The following is a 15,653-nucleotide window of genomic DNA, read 5'->3' on the forward strand; positions in this document are numbered from 1 at the left end:
AAGTAGTTGTAAGTAATCTGTGAGAACCAGGATTTTCTCAACACTGGGTAGCCAAATAAACAGATTGGTGGGCTAACGTTGATAAAAGTGAAGGATCATCGAAGACCCTGATGAAAACGGGCTTATTTTTGCCTGTGTTTAAATAGATAATAAGCATCATATAGTGTACCTTAAAACATAAGTTTTGTATGAATAAAGTATTACTTACTTAATTTTTTTGTTTTGGAGTCCATATAGGATTTTGTTTGAACGAGAATTTTGTTGCTAAAGTCTTTGGAAATCACTGCTTCATGGTTAGTGCTCTACATGATTCTCCCATGCAATCCTCACAACCACTTTAGAGCTGTTCTGGGAGATCATGACGCCTGCCGTTGGCTCACAGAGCTTGAAAGACCCTGCAGCCTCCTGGTACTAGAGACTGTAATCCTGGGGACATGCCTCTGGGTTCCATCTTCTCCAGTCTCTGTGCACTCCTGGTCATTCTTGCCTGCACTCTGGAATTAAAATATTTCTATACCTGACACCAGGCTTTCCGGAACCCTCTTTCCTCTGCCCTCAGATTCCCTAGGTTGGGGATTCCCAGAGCACCCATCCCCTTTAAATCCAGAAAGGTGGCTGGGAGCTCAGTATATGCTTCCATCCTTTCCAAAAACAAAGAGAAGTTACTCTGGAGGTAGCTCCCTGGTCTAAGCAGCCAAATGAAGCACCTTTGTGTCATGTAGCCTTGGTCTCTGGCCCAGGGAGATCACAAATGACTCTGACTGAGTGGATCTCTGCTAGACAGTTATGACCAAACAACAAATGCAGTGAGTCAAGAAGGAATTCAGAGGTTCACAGCCTTTCTGCGCATTCCCTTGGCCTCTCTTAGGAGATAGGGAACGAGCAGGTCTTTGTTTCTGAAGCCCCCTTGGAGGCTCACCTTTCCACAGGTCCTAGGGATGGCCCTGCCAGGCCAGAGGGAGTTGAGAAGGCTAGTTTCAATAGTTATCCATCCCCTCTACTTGGCAGACTGCAGAAATGGGGAGAGTTTGGTAGTGCTGGTTTTACATCTGCATTTCCCAGCTTACTCATTTGATACCTCTGCACATACTTTCTGACCTCCCTAAGCCTCCTTTCCATCATCAGCCAGATGCCTCATTGTTGGTCAGGAAGATGGGAAATAATGCATGCTTAGTGCCTGGGCTCAGAGAATGTCTGTGGGAGACTCCCTTCAGCGGGCTGGGACTTGGGCACAGGGGACATGCCTGATGCTTGATCAATTATTTTTAACATTTGTTATTTGGCTTTAGAAATTCAACCCAAAAATCTTCAAAAAGAAGCAGAAGAATGGGAGTTCTGCGAAGCCCAGCTGCCCATACTGCTGCTGCGCTGTTGGCAGCAAGGACCGCTCGCTTTCTGTCTGGGTGAGCCTGCCACCCTAAGCTTTTGTTGCAGGACGCGAGGTATAGGTTGGGGAAGTAGTGAGCAGTGGAAAGAGAGACCTGCTTTGGGTAATGCTCAGAGTGTACCTTCTACTCTGCACCTGGGGTCAGCCCCTCCTTGGAAGCTCACAGGCTCTCCTGCTCTCCCAGAAGGAAGGGCTGAAGACTGGGTCTGTGCTCAGCCAGGAGAGGGCACCTTGACCCCCAGCTAGACCAGCTCTTGTGTCCAGACTCAGGCAGCACCCTCAGTGGTCAATGCCATGGGCAGCATGTTGGGCTTGCTTCCTATTAGAAAAATCTTTATATAAAGTGTATTCGCCTGAAAGGTACAGCTTGGTGAGTTGTCATACATATTTACATACCAGCGTCATTACTGCCTAGAGCACTCCTTTTTGTACCTTTGTCCCTCTCGAGTCAAGACCTCCCTCACCACCAAAGCAACCATTCTAATGGCAGATACTGATAGTATAACAGTATACTGACAGTATAACAGATACTAATGAGTTTTGCCTGCTCTTGAACTTCATATAAATGCAGTTGTCTGATGCTTGCTTCTTTGTGTCTTCGTTTCTTTTGCTTGGCATAGTGTTTTTGAGATTCCTGTATGTTGCTACACTTAACAGTATTTTATTCCTTATAATTTCTGTGTAGCATTCTACTGTATGAATGCATCACAGTTTGTTTATACAGTCTCCTATTGATGGACATTAAGATTGTTCCAGTTTTGAGATATTATGACTAAAGCTGATGTGAATATTCTTGTATAAGTCTTTATGTGGACATATGTTTTCATTTATTTGTGAGTACATACCTAGGAGTAGTATGCTAAAGTTAAAAAAAGATAGAGCCAAGTGTTGGCAAGGACATGATAAGCTGAAAGTGATATATTGCTGACAGGTGTTTATGCTGGCGTGAGCACTTCGGAAGAGTGTTTGGCAGTTTCTACCACAGCTAAGCATATGATCTAGAGCACTTCCACTCCTAGGCATATAACCAAGACAGATGAGTGCTTATGTCCACACAAAAAAAAGACACAGAAAGCTGATACCTCGATTTATTAGTCCATTTAACCCCTGGACGATGCTGTGACGGGTAAGGTTATGAGCCTGGTAGTCCTCACTTGCAGGAGCCCCTGAGATGATGCAATCTGTGTCTTCACCTTCTTTGTTTTTTTTCTTTTGAGATGGAGTCTCCCTCTATCACCCAGCAGGCTGGATGGAGTGCAGTGGTGCTGGGATTACAGACCACTACACCCGGCTAATTTTTTTATAAGTTTAGTAGAGATGGGGTTTCACCATGTTGGCCAGGCTGGTCACAAACTCCTGACCTCAGGTGATCCACCACCTTAGCCTACCAAAGTGCTGGGATTACAGGTATGAGCCCCCGCACCCAGCCCGATGTGTCTTCAGCTTCATTGTTCCCCTCACCTTCCTAACTCAGTGCCCTCCACAGAACAGGTTCTCAGCAGAGTTATTCAAGGGTAGTTGGTGAGTGAGAACCCAAGGGTAAGTATTGTGGTGGTTTGTAAGTGAGGGCTCCTGAAGGGTTAAGTTTCTTACTGCCAGGAGCTGGTGTGCTGTGACCTGACTGTGTGGTGAGAGACACCTCCGCATGCAGTGCAGGAAGCAGCCTTGCTGCTGAGCATCGAGGTGCCAATGTATTTAAAGTTTGATAAAGCAAAGTGCACACACATTAATTTTTTTTCACTTTGTAAAAAAGTTTCCCTATAAGCTGAGCAAGTTTGAAGTTCTGGTTTTGAAGGTTATCCTCTGGCTGCATTTATTATAGTTTGTTGTACAGAAATCTATTACTGTGTGTGTTGTGATTTTTCTTTTTAGGCCCAGTATTCACTTAACACCCATTCTGGAACCTGAACCACAGTACCACAGAGAGCCGTTCAGGGCACCTTCCCTGTCTCCTCCCAGCCTGAGGCCCTGTTTGTGGTGCTGCAACCAAAACATCACTGACTGTGGTACCCATATTTCTTAGAATGCTCAGGTCAGGCAGTCACACAGCCTACAGATTTGAGGGTCTGTAGGCACATTTATGGGAGGAGGTACAAGGCAGCTTTTTCTAGAAGTGGATTTAGGGTGGAAGCAAGATTCTTAATGTGGGTTCCAGATAGCTCAGACTCTAGACCCCTCTCCAGCACTAGGCCCCTCTCCAGCACTAGGGTGGACACAGCTTCTCCTTCCCCACATGGCACTCTCAGGCTGCACTGGGACACTCAGCAGCACAGTCTCCCAGAAGGTGCAGCAGCACCTAAGGGAGCCCACCATCCCTTGAGGAAGTGTGTTTCTTCCCTGCCCACCATCCTGCAGTGCAGAGCCAGCCAGCAGGGTAGCCAGGCACTTGTGCACGAGAGGAAGAGCCTACCATAGTTGTGGGAACGTGGAGTCAGCGTGCATGCCAGCAATTGGGTGACTCAATAGAGAATATGTACATGGTGCATGTTATGCAGTCATCCAAAAGAGACTTTTATAGGCTATTTAATGACATACTTACTGTGTGTTAAATGAAAAAGCAGCCACAACCATGTGCCTTACTTTGAAAAATAAAATAAATATTTGCACAAAATAGAAGGAAATAATTCATCAAAGTGTTAATAGTAGGTAACTGTGCCTAGATTAAGGGCCCAAGTGTGTATTTCTGTATTACCTGCACATAGTGTAGAATGAGCCTTCGCTAAATGTGTACCAGAGTCCCTTGGGCCCAGGGAAGATGTGTTGTGTTCTCTCTCAGGGTGCCTCACCCCCTGTCTAGGCTTTGGCATCCTGTTTCCTGTTCCATAGACCCTCTCAGAGGGCCACACTGGAACTGTCCCTCTGCTCAGACCATAGCCCTTCAAAAACCCACTCCCACTCTGCCTTCTCCGTTGCTGCTTGTCTGTGTCTAAAGCTGTCTCCCCGTCAGACCACAGAAAGCCCTGGAGGCAGGGTCCACTCTAGGTAGTATGTACTTTTTTGGCAGGCTTTGGTTCCCATAGTTTGGAATCTCCACAGCTACACTTTGAATAGAGTTGAAGATGCCTTAAATATCAGCAGCCACTCTGACCAAGGCTTCTAGGCTGGCTATGTTAACTGAGCTGAATGCAAAAGCGGATTTGAGTAATTTCATTAACCTTGGCCGTGTCTTTCTTTCCAGCTTACATGTCTGAAACGGCCGCTGGTGGTCATCCATGAACTGTTTGACAAATCCATCATGGACATTTCCTGGTAAGGTGGATTCTACTTATGGGAATAGGTTAGAAAGAAAGGAGAAGCCACACATTAGAACATGAGGCTTCCTGGATGTGACTAGGGTCAGGTGGCTGGCCAGTGGCCCATCCCCAGGTGTCACAGTGGCACAGACTAAGAGTGCTGTTTGCCTGTGATTCAGGAACTGGCAATGGTGTGCCTGCTGCTGTGAGAATGTCCTGCCTGTGTAGGATTTGCTACTGGAAAATGCCTTCTCAGGATTTGTATAAGACAAAGAGAATTATGTGATCCTAGTAGGCTCCACTTTATTCCATCATTGGATGAAACAAAGTGAGAAGCACACCTTCTGCTTCTCAGTGACCTGATTTGTATGGATATTTTGTCAAGTTGTGTTTTTTTTCTTAATGGTTTCAAAAGTAAGATAAATAAAATGGAAAATTCTTACAGAACATATGGTAAGGGATACTTTGTATACCTGCTTAGAACTAAAGAACACCAGGGCCCTATGGGACACAGTTGTCACCCTCCCCACCACCACCCTCAGGCCACAGAAGGGAACCAGGAGTTGCCAGCATCTCCCTAGAAACATGGTCCACTATCCTCATAGGCCAGCTCCTGTGACATTTGTCTGCCTGGGGCTCTTGCTACCAGGCTGCTGATGACCGTGTCTTTCAGGACTCTGAATGGGCTTGGCATCTTGGTGTGCTCCATGGATGGCTCTGTGGCATTCCTTGACTTCTCCCAGGATGAGCTTGGAGATCCCCTAAGCGAGGAGGAGAAGGTAGGCTGATAGCCCTTGTGCTGCTGGGTGCTTTGGGGCCATAGCTACAGTAGCTCTGAGAGACCCCTACTACACCCTCTTCTTGTGGGATACACAGAAGCGTCATTTCTTAACATGTAATGGGATATTCATCTTTTATAGGTTGTAATCCTTCTTTACAGCATAGATTAATTTAAAAACGAGTCTCTGTTCATTTTAGAAATAAGTCTTGGAGTTAAGAGTAGAACTATTTTGGGCATCTCTTCTTGAGCTGATAATAGGCCATCTACTGGGAAGTTTTTGCCCTGAGAAAGAGCTGAAATGACTCCTCAAAGGCCTCTGCCAACATCACTTTCCCCTTCATGGTAGTAATATTGGTCATTTCTTACCACGTATTGTATGCCAGGCTCTGGGAATGTGTTTTGCACATACAATTTCATTTAAATTGCCTAAAACCCTTCAAGGCAGAGCTCATCCATTTTGTGGATATGGAAACTAAGCCTCAGAAAATAGCATGGCCCTTTGCCCAGTCTGTACGTGAGCCTTAGGTTAGAAGAGTGAACCAGGCCTACTGCCTCTGGGCCAGGCCACCTCCCCTCTGTGCTCTGTGGGGGGGATGGGGTCTCCGTGCTCTTCTGCCAAGCTTTGCGAAAAGCCCTGCTTCACCTACCATAGGCTTAGAAACCTGCTGCCACTTAGTGGGATGTATGTATGTGTCTGAAGGGAGTTCTGTGAAAGCCTAGAGCAGGCTGGCGGCTCTCCCATATGACCTCATTTGCTAGTGGAAGCTTCCTCTTAACCTGCAGTGTGACCTCTCCACTAAATGTGAACCCCTTTGGGGCAGAGGTCTGCCTTGCTGACTGCATTTACATTTCCCAAGTCACAGACTGGAACCCCATGTTTCAGGAACACTAGGGAAGACCTGGCAAACATTGAATTCTGCCTGGAGATTGCAGGGGATAGACTCAGGAGAGAAGGTCAGGAGCCAAGATGGCAAGGGAAGGAGGTTCCTGGACACATCAAGTCCTGCAGGAGTGAGTCCCAAGGCATCTCTCTTGGAACACTGCCTTTCAACCCATGCTCTGGTGTAAAGCAGATATCCTGTTAACCAAGAACAGTCCCTGTTCTTGGGCAGAATCCCGCGTTGGACATTTGCACATCCCATAGAAGTCTGTTCCTCATGCGCTTTCATGCACAGCAGTCACTACAGTGTGCTGGGGACACCATCTCTGCTCTCATGGGGCTCCTGCCTAGCTTGTTAGGGCCCAAGACTACAAGCACCTAGGAGGAGGGGAGGATGATGACATATTAGGAGGGGTAGGGGTAAAGGAGGCTCCCCAGTTCTGCTATTCCAGGCCTTCCCATACTCTTAGAGACACTGTAAGCAGGCCCATGGGGACCTCCATCCACAGGACTGATGGCTGCAGATGAGCTGTGAAAGTAGACTCTTGTTCTAGGATCTGATTCCCAAATGCATTTGGGTCCTAGGGGTGATTTAAGAGGCTTAAGTTAGCAACTTGAGTATCTTCCTTTCCATTGAAGCACTGTGGACACTGGATTGTCATTTGTTCTGCACCAGACTATGGGGCAGGTGTTGTCTTCTTGGCTGTCACATTTACTGTCATCCCAGCTACAGATACAAAGGAGGCCATAAACATCAAGGGAGGGCATGAGACATCAACAGAGCTGTCAAGTGAGGGACAAGCAGAATAGGGTGGGAGGCGATGGGAAGTTAGCCTTGGGTCCCTTCTCCGCTCAGAGCCAGGAGAGCTCTACTCTAGTTTGCCCACTTGTGGGCAGCATAGGCCATGTTGGTGCTTACACTGCCATGTTGTGCCTCTCCTTGCTTCCCCAGAGCCGCATTCACCAGTCTACCTATGGCAAGAGCCTGGCCATCATGACTGAGGCCCAGCTCTCCACAGCCGTCATTGAAAACCCTGAGATGCTCAAGTACCAGCGGAGACAGCAGCAGCAGCAGCAGCTGGACCAGAAAAGTGCCTCAACCAGGGAGACAGGCTCAGCCTCCTCAGTTGCAGGTGTCGTCAATGGGGAGAGTCTTGAAGATATTAGGAAGGTGAGAGCCCTGCCTGGTGGTACTAAAGACATAGACACATGACCAGGGGACAGGGTGAGGGGCAGACACCAGTGGTGGTAAAGAGGGTGTTTGCTTAGTGTGGCATGGAATTTGTGGGTCAGCCAGCCTCAGGCTTGTTGGCTCCTTGCCTACCGCCTCATGACATAGTAATGGGGCCTGGATCCCCTTTATCAAAGGCCACCATATATCCAGGAGCCCAGAGGAGGTCATCTCTAGAAAGAACTTACAAACTTTAGCCTGCCTGCCTTTCTAGGAAATCCTAGATGCTAAGAATAGTGGATTTCAGGCTCTGACCGTAGGAGACTTCTGTGGGCTCCCCTTCTTCATCTGGAAGCCATGTTTCATGAAAAGGGATTGGAAAAGGGTAAGGAACATTATTGCCTGGGGTGTATAAACCATCTCCAGTACCATATGTAGGCTGACAAAACTCCTTCAGGCAATTCAGATATAAAGTATGAGAGAAAACCCCTAGTTATGAGTTTTCTATGGAAGAAAGGATTCTATTTTGAAAGTCAGTTTGAAAATCGCTATCTCAGGCCAGGCGCAGTGACTTAACACCTTTAATCCCAGCATTTTGGGAGGCCAAGGCAAATGGATCACTTGATGTCAGGAGTTCCAAACCAGCCCGACCAACATGGTGAAACCCTGTCTCTACTTAAAAAAAAATTAGGCGAGCATGGTGGTGCATGCCTATAATCCCAGCTACATGGGGGGCTGAGCAGGAGAATTGCTTAAACCCAGGAGGCGCAGGTTGCAGTGAGCCGAGATTGCGCCACTACACTCAGCATGGGCAACAGAATGAGATTCCATCTCAAAAAAAGAGAAAGATAAAGAAAATCCTTAGCTCAGTGACAGACATGTGGCTTACAGGTGCAAGGCTCAGTGCTTTAACCCCTTCATTGGCCCCATGGCTGTTGTGCGGGGCGGCCAGTGCAGCATGTGCCCCCGGCTTGTTCTTTGCTTGGGTGGCTAGTTTAGTTGTACCAAAAGGGCTTAGAAGGGGAATTTAGAATATATTTCCTTAGAAGCCTTATTATTTTTAAACCTACTATGTTGAGGTATAATTGACATATAAAAAGTTATACATACTTATTGTGTACAAAGTAATGATAACCCAGATACAGAAAGACAAGTACTGCATGATATTCATCTTATATGAGGAATCTAAAATAGTCAAACTCACAGAGGCAGATAATAGAATGGTGAATACGGGGGTCAGAGGAAAATGGGAGTTATTAGCCAAAGAGTATAACGTTTAAGGTATAGAAGATGACTAAGTCCTAGAGACCTCCCCTACAGCATAGTGCCTATAGTTCACAATACAATACTGTGCACTTAAAACCTCGCTAATGGGATAGATCTTATGCTACGTGTTGTTATCACCAGGAAAAAAAAGAGACTTTATTTTTTAATATTTGAAAATAGTCGGCAGAAACTTTGCATTTATGTAACTCTGCTTTGCCAGAATCTTTTGAAGAAGCAAGTTGAGACTCGGACGGCAGATGGTCGGAGAAGAATCACACCTCTCTGCATAGCACAGCTGGACACTGGGTACTGGTTCATTCCCCTTTTATGATTTTATCTAGCAAGGTCTTCCTGTCTTTTAGCGGTTAATGCTTTCACAGTGAGGATCTTCACAGGCCCTTCACAATCTGACTGGTAGAATGTGGAAGCAAGGAAGTTGAGCCCAGCTTCCCGCAGTCTCAAAGCCCACACTCCTCCTGGAACCCTTATGCACAACTGAATCATGTGGTGGGTGGGAGTGCTAGGTACATCTGCTGCACTTCACTGTTGCCAGGGCACCAGAGGACACACAGGGAAAGCAATCAGGCTGATTTTTTTTGTCTTTCATAATGTTATTTTTTTTATTATGAAAGGTATGTTTACACATGTTAAATTTAGAAAATAGTAAAAGCCCAAAGGAAAAAAAAATCCATAATCCAGTATCTCTAGTACAGTCATTGTATTTGATATCTCTATTTCCAGTCTTTTTTTCCTCACTTGTTACTGTTTCTTGCCCATTCATCCATTTTAATAACCAGTCCTCTGAAGCGTTTGCTATCTGATTATCCAGGTTCCCATCCTAGGATTTGCTTAGCCAGCTCATTGTGGACTTGTATTTGTGTCCAGTTTCTTGTGATTGTAAATGAGTCTTTGAGCTCACCTGTGGTTGTTCTCGCAGGATAACTTGTACAAGTAGAATTATTGGGCAGAGGGTAGGGCTCTGAAACGCATTTCCCTTTGGGGGACAGAGATGGGGGAAGAAACTCATTCACCACTTACTGTTGTCTTACATCAGTGCAGGTTGTTTTTGAATTGGTTATTCTCCACAAAATGATGTGTGTTGATTCCAAAAAAAAAAAATGATAAGGCCCTGGGTGGAAAAAGTAGACCCCCACTGTCAAGGCAGTTCACTCTGGGTTTTATTTTCATACCACTGATCTGCTCAGGGCATCAGTAAGCATTTCATGGAAACCACACACATCAGGCCTCTGCATTTAGCAGTTGTCTATCCATGAGCTATTCCAAATCTTCCTGAAGAACCTTCACTTGTACAGTGTACAGATCCACCTCCTCGTCCTAGATGTGCAGGCTCTGAGGTCCCTGCGAGTAGAGCCAGAACCAGGTCTACTGACTCCCCCAGAGCAGTCATTTTCTTTTGACTAAGTCTTTTTCCTATTGTGACCCTATAGGAGGTAATGCCCCTGCCTACCTTTTACTAGGACCAAATGAGACCCAGTGTGGGGCTGAGCTCTAAACACACTGGGTCTGAGGGACGGGGAGGTAGTGATGGTGACACTTGGTACTGTGGATCCTTCCAGGCCTTACCTGGTGAGAAGGTGTAGCTGGCTTTCTAGGTGGTCTGGGGCCAACTTTCTGACATAGGATGCATATTTCTGGCACCAGGACCGGATTCCTTTGGTGTTAAAAGCTTTTTGGCCTCCTGATTCCCACGTTCTAACAAGTAGCAATAGAATAGGTCCTTATTAGCTGAGCTAATCAAGAAAGAAAAGAAAAAGCATAAATATGCAAAGCAGGTATAAGTGAGAAATAATAGCAGACAAAAAAGTTGAGAAACTTCTTTGTTGAACTCTGTGCAAATAAATTTGCACATAAAGTGCATGGTTTTTAAAGAAAATAAAATTAATGAAAGTAAAAAATTATTGTAGAAGAGATAGAGGACAGTGTCACAGAATTAACTCCACCAAAGTCACCAGAGTTAGACTGCTTCACGGGGAAACCTCAGGAACTTTTAAGGAACAGGTAACTGTTAATACCATTTTAAATATTCTAGTTCATAGAGAAGAAATGTGCAGGTTTTTATTTTGAAATGAACATAATATTTACATCAAAATCTAACAAGGATAAAACATAATAAATCCCAGATCAGTCTCATTTCTGAATGTCAATGCAAAACCTAAGTAAAATAGTAACAAACAGAACCTTACTGCGTGTTAAAAGGCTAATATACATGACCAAGTGAGGTTTGTTTCTGGAAAGTAAGGAGGTTCAAATTTTAGGTAACTATTTAATTCTACATATCAGTAGATCAAAAGAAAAAAATTATATGATCTCTTTTATTGATGCTTAAGAGGCATTTTGGTAAAATTCAATGCCATTTTGTTTTAAAACTCAGTTAAATGGGAGTAGGTAGATGCTTCCTTAACTCGATAAATTATTTCAAATTAAGTTCAAAAACTAAAGAAATGCCCACTCTTGGAATTACAATTTAACATTGTTCTGTAGGTTCTAGCCCGTGTAGTTAGTCAAGGGAAAGAGCAAATTGAAAAGGATAATTATTTAAGGATGATATAATTTGTAAGAGAATTAACTAGAAAAACTGCCATAGGCAATGAAAGAAGACAGTCAGGTGGCTGGATACAATCAACATGAAGTCAGGTAGCAGCAACTACCCTCAGAGCCCATAAAGAAATGTCATATTCACAAATAAAAGACTTAGGATGCAACCAGAGATGCAGATCTTAATGAAGAAAAAATTAAAAACCCTACTGAGAGGCCTCAAGGAAAACTCAAAAGAAATAACTAGAAATTCGTGCCATTGTTTAGCTAGGTTGGCATCAGAAAGATGTGAGCTGTCCTGTAGCTGATAGATTTAACCAGTACAAATAACCATAGGAATTTTTGGAATTAGACAAGGTAACTCTATAAAGTTATGTGGAAAAATCCACCGGGCACAGTGGCTCATGCCTGTATTCCCAGCACTTAGGGAGGCCGAGGTGGACAGATCACCTGAGATCAGGAGTTTGAGACCAGCCTGGCCAACATGGTGAAATCCCATTTCTACTAAAAATATAAAAAGTAGCTGGGAATGGTGGTGTGTGCCTGTAGTCTCAGCTACTTGGAGGCTGAGGCAGGAGAATTGCTTGAACCTGGGAGGTTGCAGTGAGCCAAGATCGTGCCACTGCACTCCAGCCTGGGTGACAGAGTGAGACTTCATATCAGTCAGTCAATCAATAAAAAAGTTATGTGGAAAAAAAAATAGGAATGGCTGAAATATTTCTGAAAAAGAAGATTAATCAGGGTAGACTAGCCCCACCAGAACTTAAAGGCTATCATACTTAAAACAGTGAGACACTGACACATGAGTAGATAATGCAATGGAATATGATAGAATATCAGGAAATAGGCCCAAATAGTTATGGGAATTTTAAAGGTAGCATTTCACATCAGGATAAAACTTATCTAATTCAGTAAATGAAAGTCATTACTACCTGGTACCCTCTAGAAACAATGTTGGGTTCCAACCTCACAATTTACCATTACGTACATTCTAAACAGCCCAGAGTTAGTTTTTTGTTTTTTTTTTTTTTAATATTTGACTTTTTTTTTGTTTAAAATATTTTTATTTAAAACTTTAGAAGATTCCCTGGAAGAATATTTTTATAATCTCAGATCAAAAAAGTATTTTCTGTAAATGACAATTTAGACTACACAAAAAATTTAAAATTTTAGTGGATTTAAAAGATAGGCTAGCCGGGCATGGTGGTTCATGCTTGAACCTGGGAGCGGAGGTTGTAGTGAGCCAAGATTGCGCCGCTGCACTCCAGCTTGGTGACAGAGTGAGAAATCCATCTCAACAACAAAATAAATAAAAGGCCATAAAGAGTTGAAACACAACATCCCAGGGAAAATATTTATGAACAAGCAGTTCACACACCAAAAAAAGGAAATCAAATATATATATATATATATATATATATTTTTTTTTTTTTTTTTTTTTTTTTTTTTTTTAATTAAGGCGTGATCTTGGCTCGCTGCAACCTCCGCCTCCCAGGTTCACGAGATTCTCCTGCTTTAGCCTCCCGAGTAGCTGGGATTACAGGCACCCACCACCATGCCCAGATAATTTTTGTATTTTTATTGGAGATGGGGTTTGACCGTGTTGGCCAGGCTGGTCTCGAACTGCTGACCTCAAGTGATCCACCTGCCTTGGCTTCCCAGAGTGGTAGGATTACAGGCGTGAGCCTGTGCCCAGCTGGAAATCAAGTATTTCTATTTGAAAAAATGTCAACATCACTTATATCAAAGTTAAAGTAAGATACCATTTTTCATCTTTCAGATTGTTAAGTGTCAAGAAATTTGATAAAATTGTTACCAAGCGCCTGTGTGGGGAAATAGGCACTCTCACACATGCCTTGTAATTTAAACTTCTAAGGAGGGCACTTTAGAAATATTTATTCCAAATCATCAGTGAACATTCCATTCGCTGCTACAATTCCACTTCCAGGAATTTATCCCATGTATTATGTGAATCTTAGGTGTAATGACAATTATTAGAATTTCATAATTCTTCGAGCACCCAATATGTGTTCTAAGAGTGTACTACACTAACTACTTTAGTCCTGATAGCAACCCCATGGGGAGAGTCCTGGCACTTTGTATTTTGCAGACAAGAGTAGTTGGAGCAAGTCACAAGCTTGCAAATGGCAGAGGAGTCAGACCTGGCTGGTTTGTCCCAGAATCCTTAGTTTTGACACTACAATACCTTACATCCTGGTACAGCAGCTCCTACGACATGTGTTTGCATAGTTTAACACCTCTGAGATTAGGGTGTGTTGTACAATCAATGGCATCTGACAAGTAGCAGCATTGTTTTCTTTCTTAGTAGTACATATAGATCCTGTAAATCCTAGATTCAATTAAATATAGTATATTAAGTGGGTTTAAATTTCTTTTTACTTTTCTGTAACTTTGTAAATTTTCTATCATGAAAACATTGCCTTTGGACCTAGAAAGAAAGTTATTTGAATGTATAAATTACTGGATGTGGCACTTGACTTTCAAGGCTGACCTTTGTTCTTACTTGATGACAGGGACTTCTCCACGGCATTCTTTAACAGCATCCCCCTCTCGGGCTCCCTGGCGGGCACCATGCTCTCTTCTCATAGCGGTCCACAGCTACTGCCACTGGACTCCAGCACACCTAACTCCTTCGGCGCCTCGAAGCCTTGTACAGAGCCTGTGGTGGCTGCCAGTGCCAGACCTGCGGGCGATTCTGTCAATAAAGACAGGTTAGTGGGTGCCAAGGCTTGTTCCCGTCCCTGGGGAAAGTTCAGGTTTGCACATAATTTTGGGGATAGAGAATTTTACTCTGCGCTTTGTGGCCCCTTCAATGAATAAAGGAAGAAAAAAGTGTGTGATATGAAATGGGGACTTCTCAGAGGGGAGGACTTACTTAGTGAGTCTCCGATGCACAGGACCATGAGGATCCGATGCACAGGACCATGAGGATTTCACAAAGAATGTATCAAGGCTGACTGAGGGTCAGGCTGCTACAGGTGGGAACTACCTGTAAAGTGCTATGTGCAGCAGGGTCAGTCCCACCTTCTGGCAGCTCTACACTGGAAGTACTTGACATTTCTGGGGCCTCAGCGTCCACTTCACTCTGCTGGGCACATCACACAGCATTCATCCCAGGTAGAGCGCTCCTGTGGGAGGTCACAGACTCCCCTCATACTCTCAGAATTATATTCACTCAGAGAGCCTGAGTCATCACCCTTCGTTACTTGGAAACAAAATTAGAAATCAGAAAAAAAACAGGCAAGCACGAATGAGAGCCAGGAGTGAACATTTGCCTAGCACTTGCTTTGGGTTACATGCCGTGCTCGGCCCCAGGCATTGCAGGGGCTTAATTGATGGGTCCTCGTCCTCAGGGAGTGTGTAGGCTGGTTGGGGAGAGGCAGCCACAGAGTTGCAAGTGGCCCTCCGGATCCCCTGGGTAGAAATGGCTAGCCATCTGAAGAGGGGCTGATGTCTCAGGGATCAGGGAGTTGCCTCAGAGGGTGCCCTGTGCACGGCTCATACAGGCCCACCAGGGGATGTGGCATGGGGATTAGGGATAGCAGCCCCCTAATCCCCTGAGGAAGGCCAAAAAGGGGCAGAAGGCCTAGATGTCTATGCTGGACCAAGTAGTCTGGGCTTTTCCCCAGAGTGGAGACATAGAAAGCTTTGAGACCTCCATTTTATGAAAGTGACTCTAGTAGGCAGTGGTGCCCCAAATTAGCCACTCCCTGGCACATACAGCTGATTCCTGTGCTGATCAGAGTGATTCTTCATTGGTGTAATGGAGTCTTGTGTTACTGTGGCCTTCTACTTCTGGGTGCTAGCACCGTGGCTGTGGAGGGCATGCCCAAACATTAGGTCACTGCCCTGAGGGAACCCTCAGAGGGTAGGAAGAGAAGACTGAGCAGCAAGACCAGTGAGGAAGCAGAGCATCCTGTGAGGAAGGGGGCCTGGGAAGGACAGACCATGCCAGATCTGAGAACTGCTTTGGGGATGGCCTATTCTAGTGGCCACAGGTCATGGAGGAAGAGAAACGGGGTGTCCAGGGTGACTACCAGGCATGTGGTGTAGGGTCTGGGCAGATGTGATTGGAAGGTGTTAGCCTGGGTGTGCACAGGAGGAGGCCCAGTGGCCTTGGTCCCAGCATGTGATGTGGGCTTGGCCATGGAGGATGGACCAGGCAGGCTCCTGCCTGGCCTCTCCTTTATCTTTGAAATAGAAGATGAAAGCTGTGTGATGAGTACTTGGAGCATAATGCTAAGTATGTGACACTGTCACAGGGAGAGATGGGAGGGGCACCCAGGATGGAGGATGCCTGGCTGAGGGTAAAGGTCGGGAGTAGACCATGGTTTCAGGACCCAGGTGCAGGCTTATAT

The 15,653-nt window shown here is 45.0% G+C and overlaps 1 protein-coding gene across 3 annotated transcripts in view; it reads left to right on the forward strand.

Annotated features, from left to right (window-relative positions):
* Window positions 1-15,653, forward strand: part of LOC105718472 (protein HIRA) — a 102,956-nt gene that overhangs the window by 38,678 nt on the left and 48,625 nt on the right. For all 3 annotated transcript variants that reach the window (XM_012454168.2, XM_012454167.2, XM_012454169.2), the window contains 6 exons: window positions 1,290-1,403; window positions 4,566-4,636; window positions 5,294-5,399; window positions 7,234-7,452; window positions 8,939-9,024; window positions 13,809-14,006. In XM_012454168.2, the coding sequence (XP_012309591.2) occupies window positions 1,290-1,403; window positions 4,566-4,636; window positions 5,294-5,399; window positions 7,234-7,452; window positions 8,939-9,024; window positions 13,809-14,006 (794 nt within the window). The remainder of the gene's footprint in view (window positions 1-1,289; window positions 1,404-4,565; window positions 4,637-5,293; window positions 5,400-7,233; window positions 7,453-8,938; window positions 9,025-13,808; window positions 14,007-15,653) is intronic.

The sequence above is a fragment of the Aotus nancymaae genome, unplaced genomic scaffold (genome assembly GCF_030222135.1).
Source record: "Aotus nancymaae isolate 86718 unplaced genomic scaffold, 86718_ANA_hifiasm-v0.15.2.pri h1tg000049l, whole genome shotgun sequence".
In the NCBI taxonomy this organism is placed as follows: Eukaryota; Metazoa; Chordata; class Mammalia; order Primates; family Aotidae; genus Aotus; species Aotus nancymaae.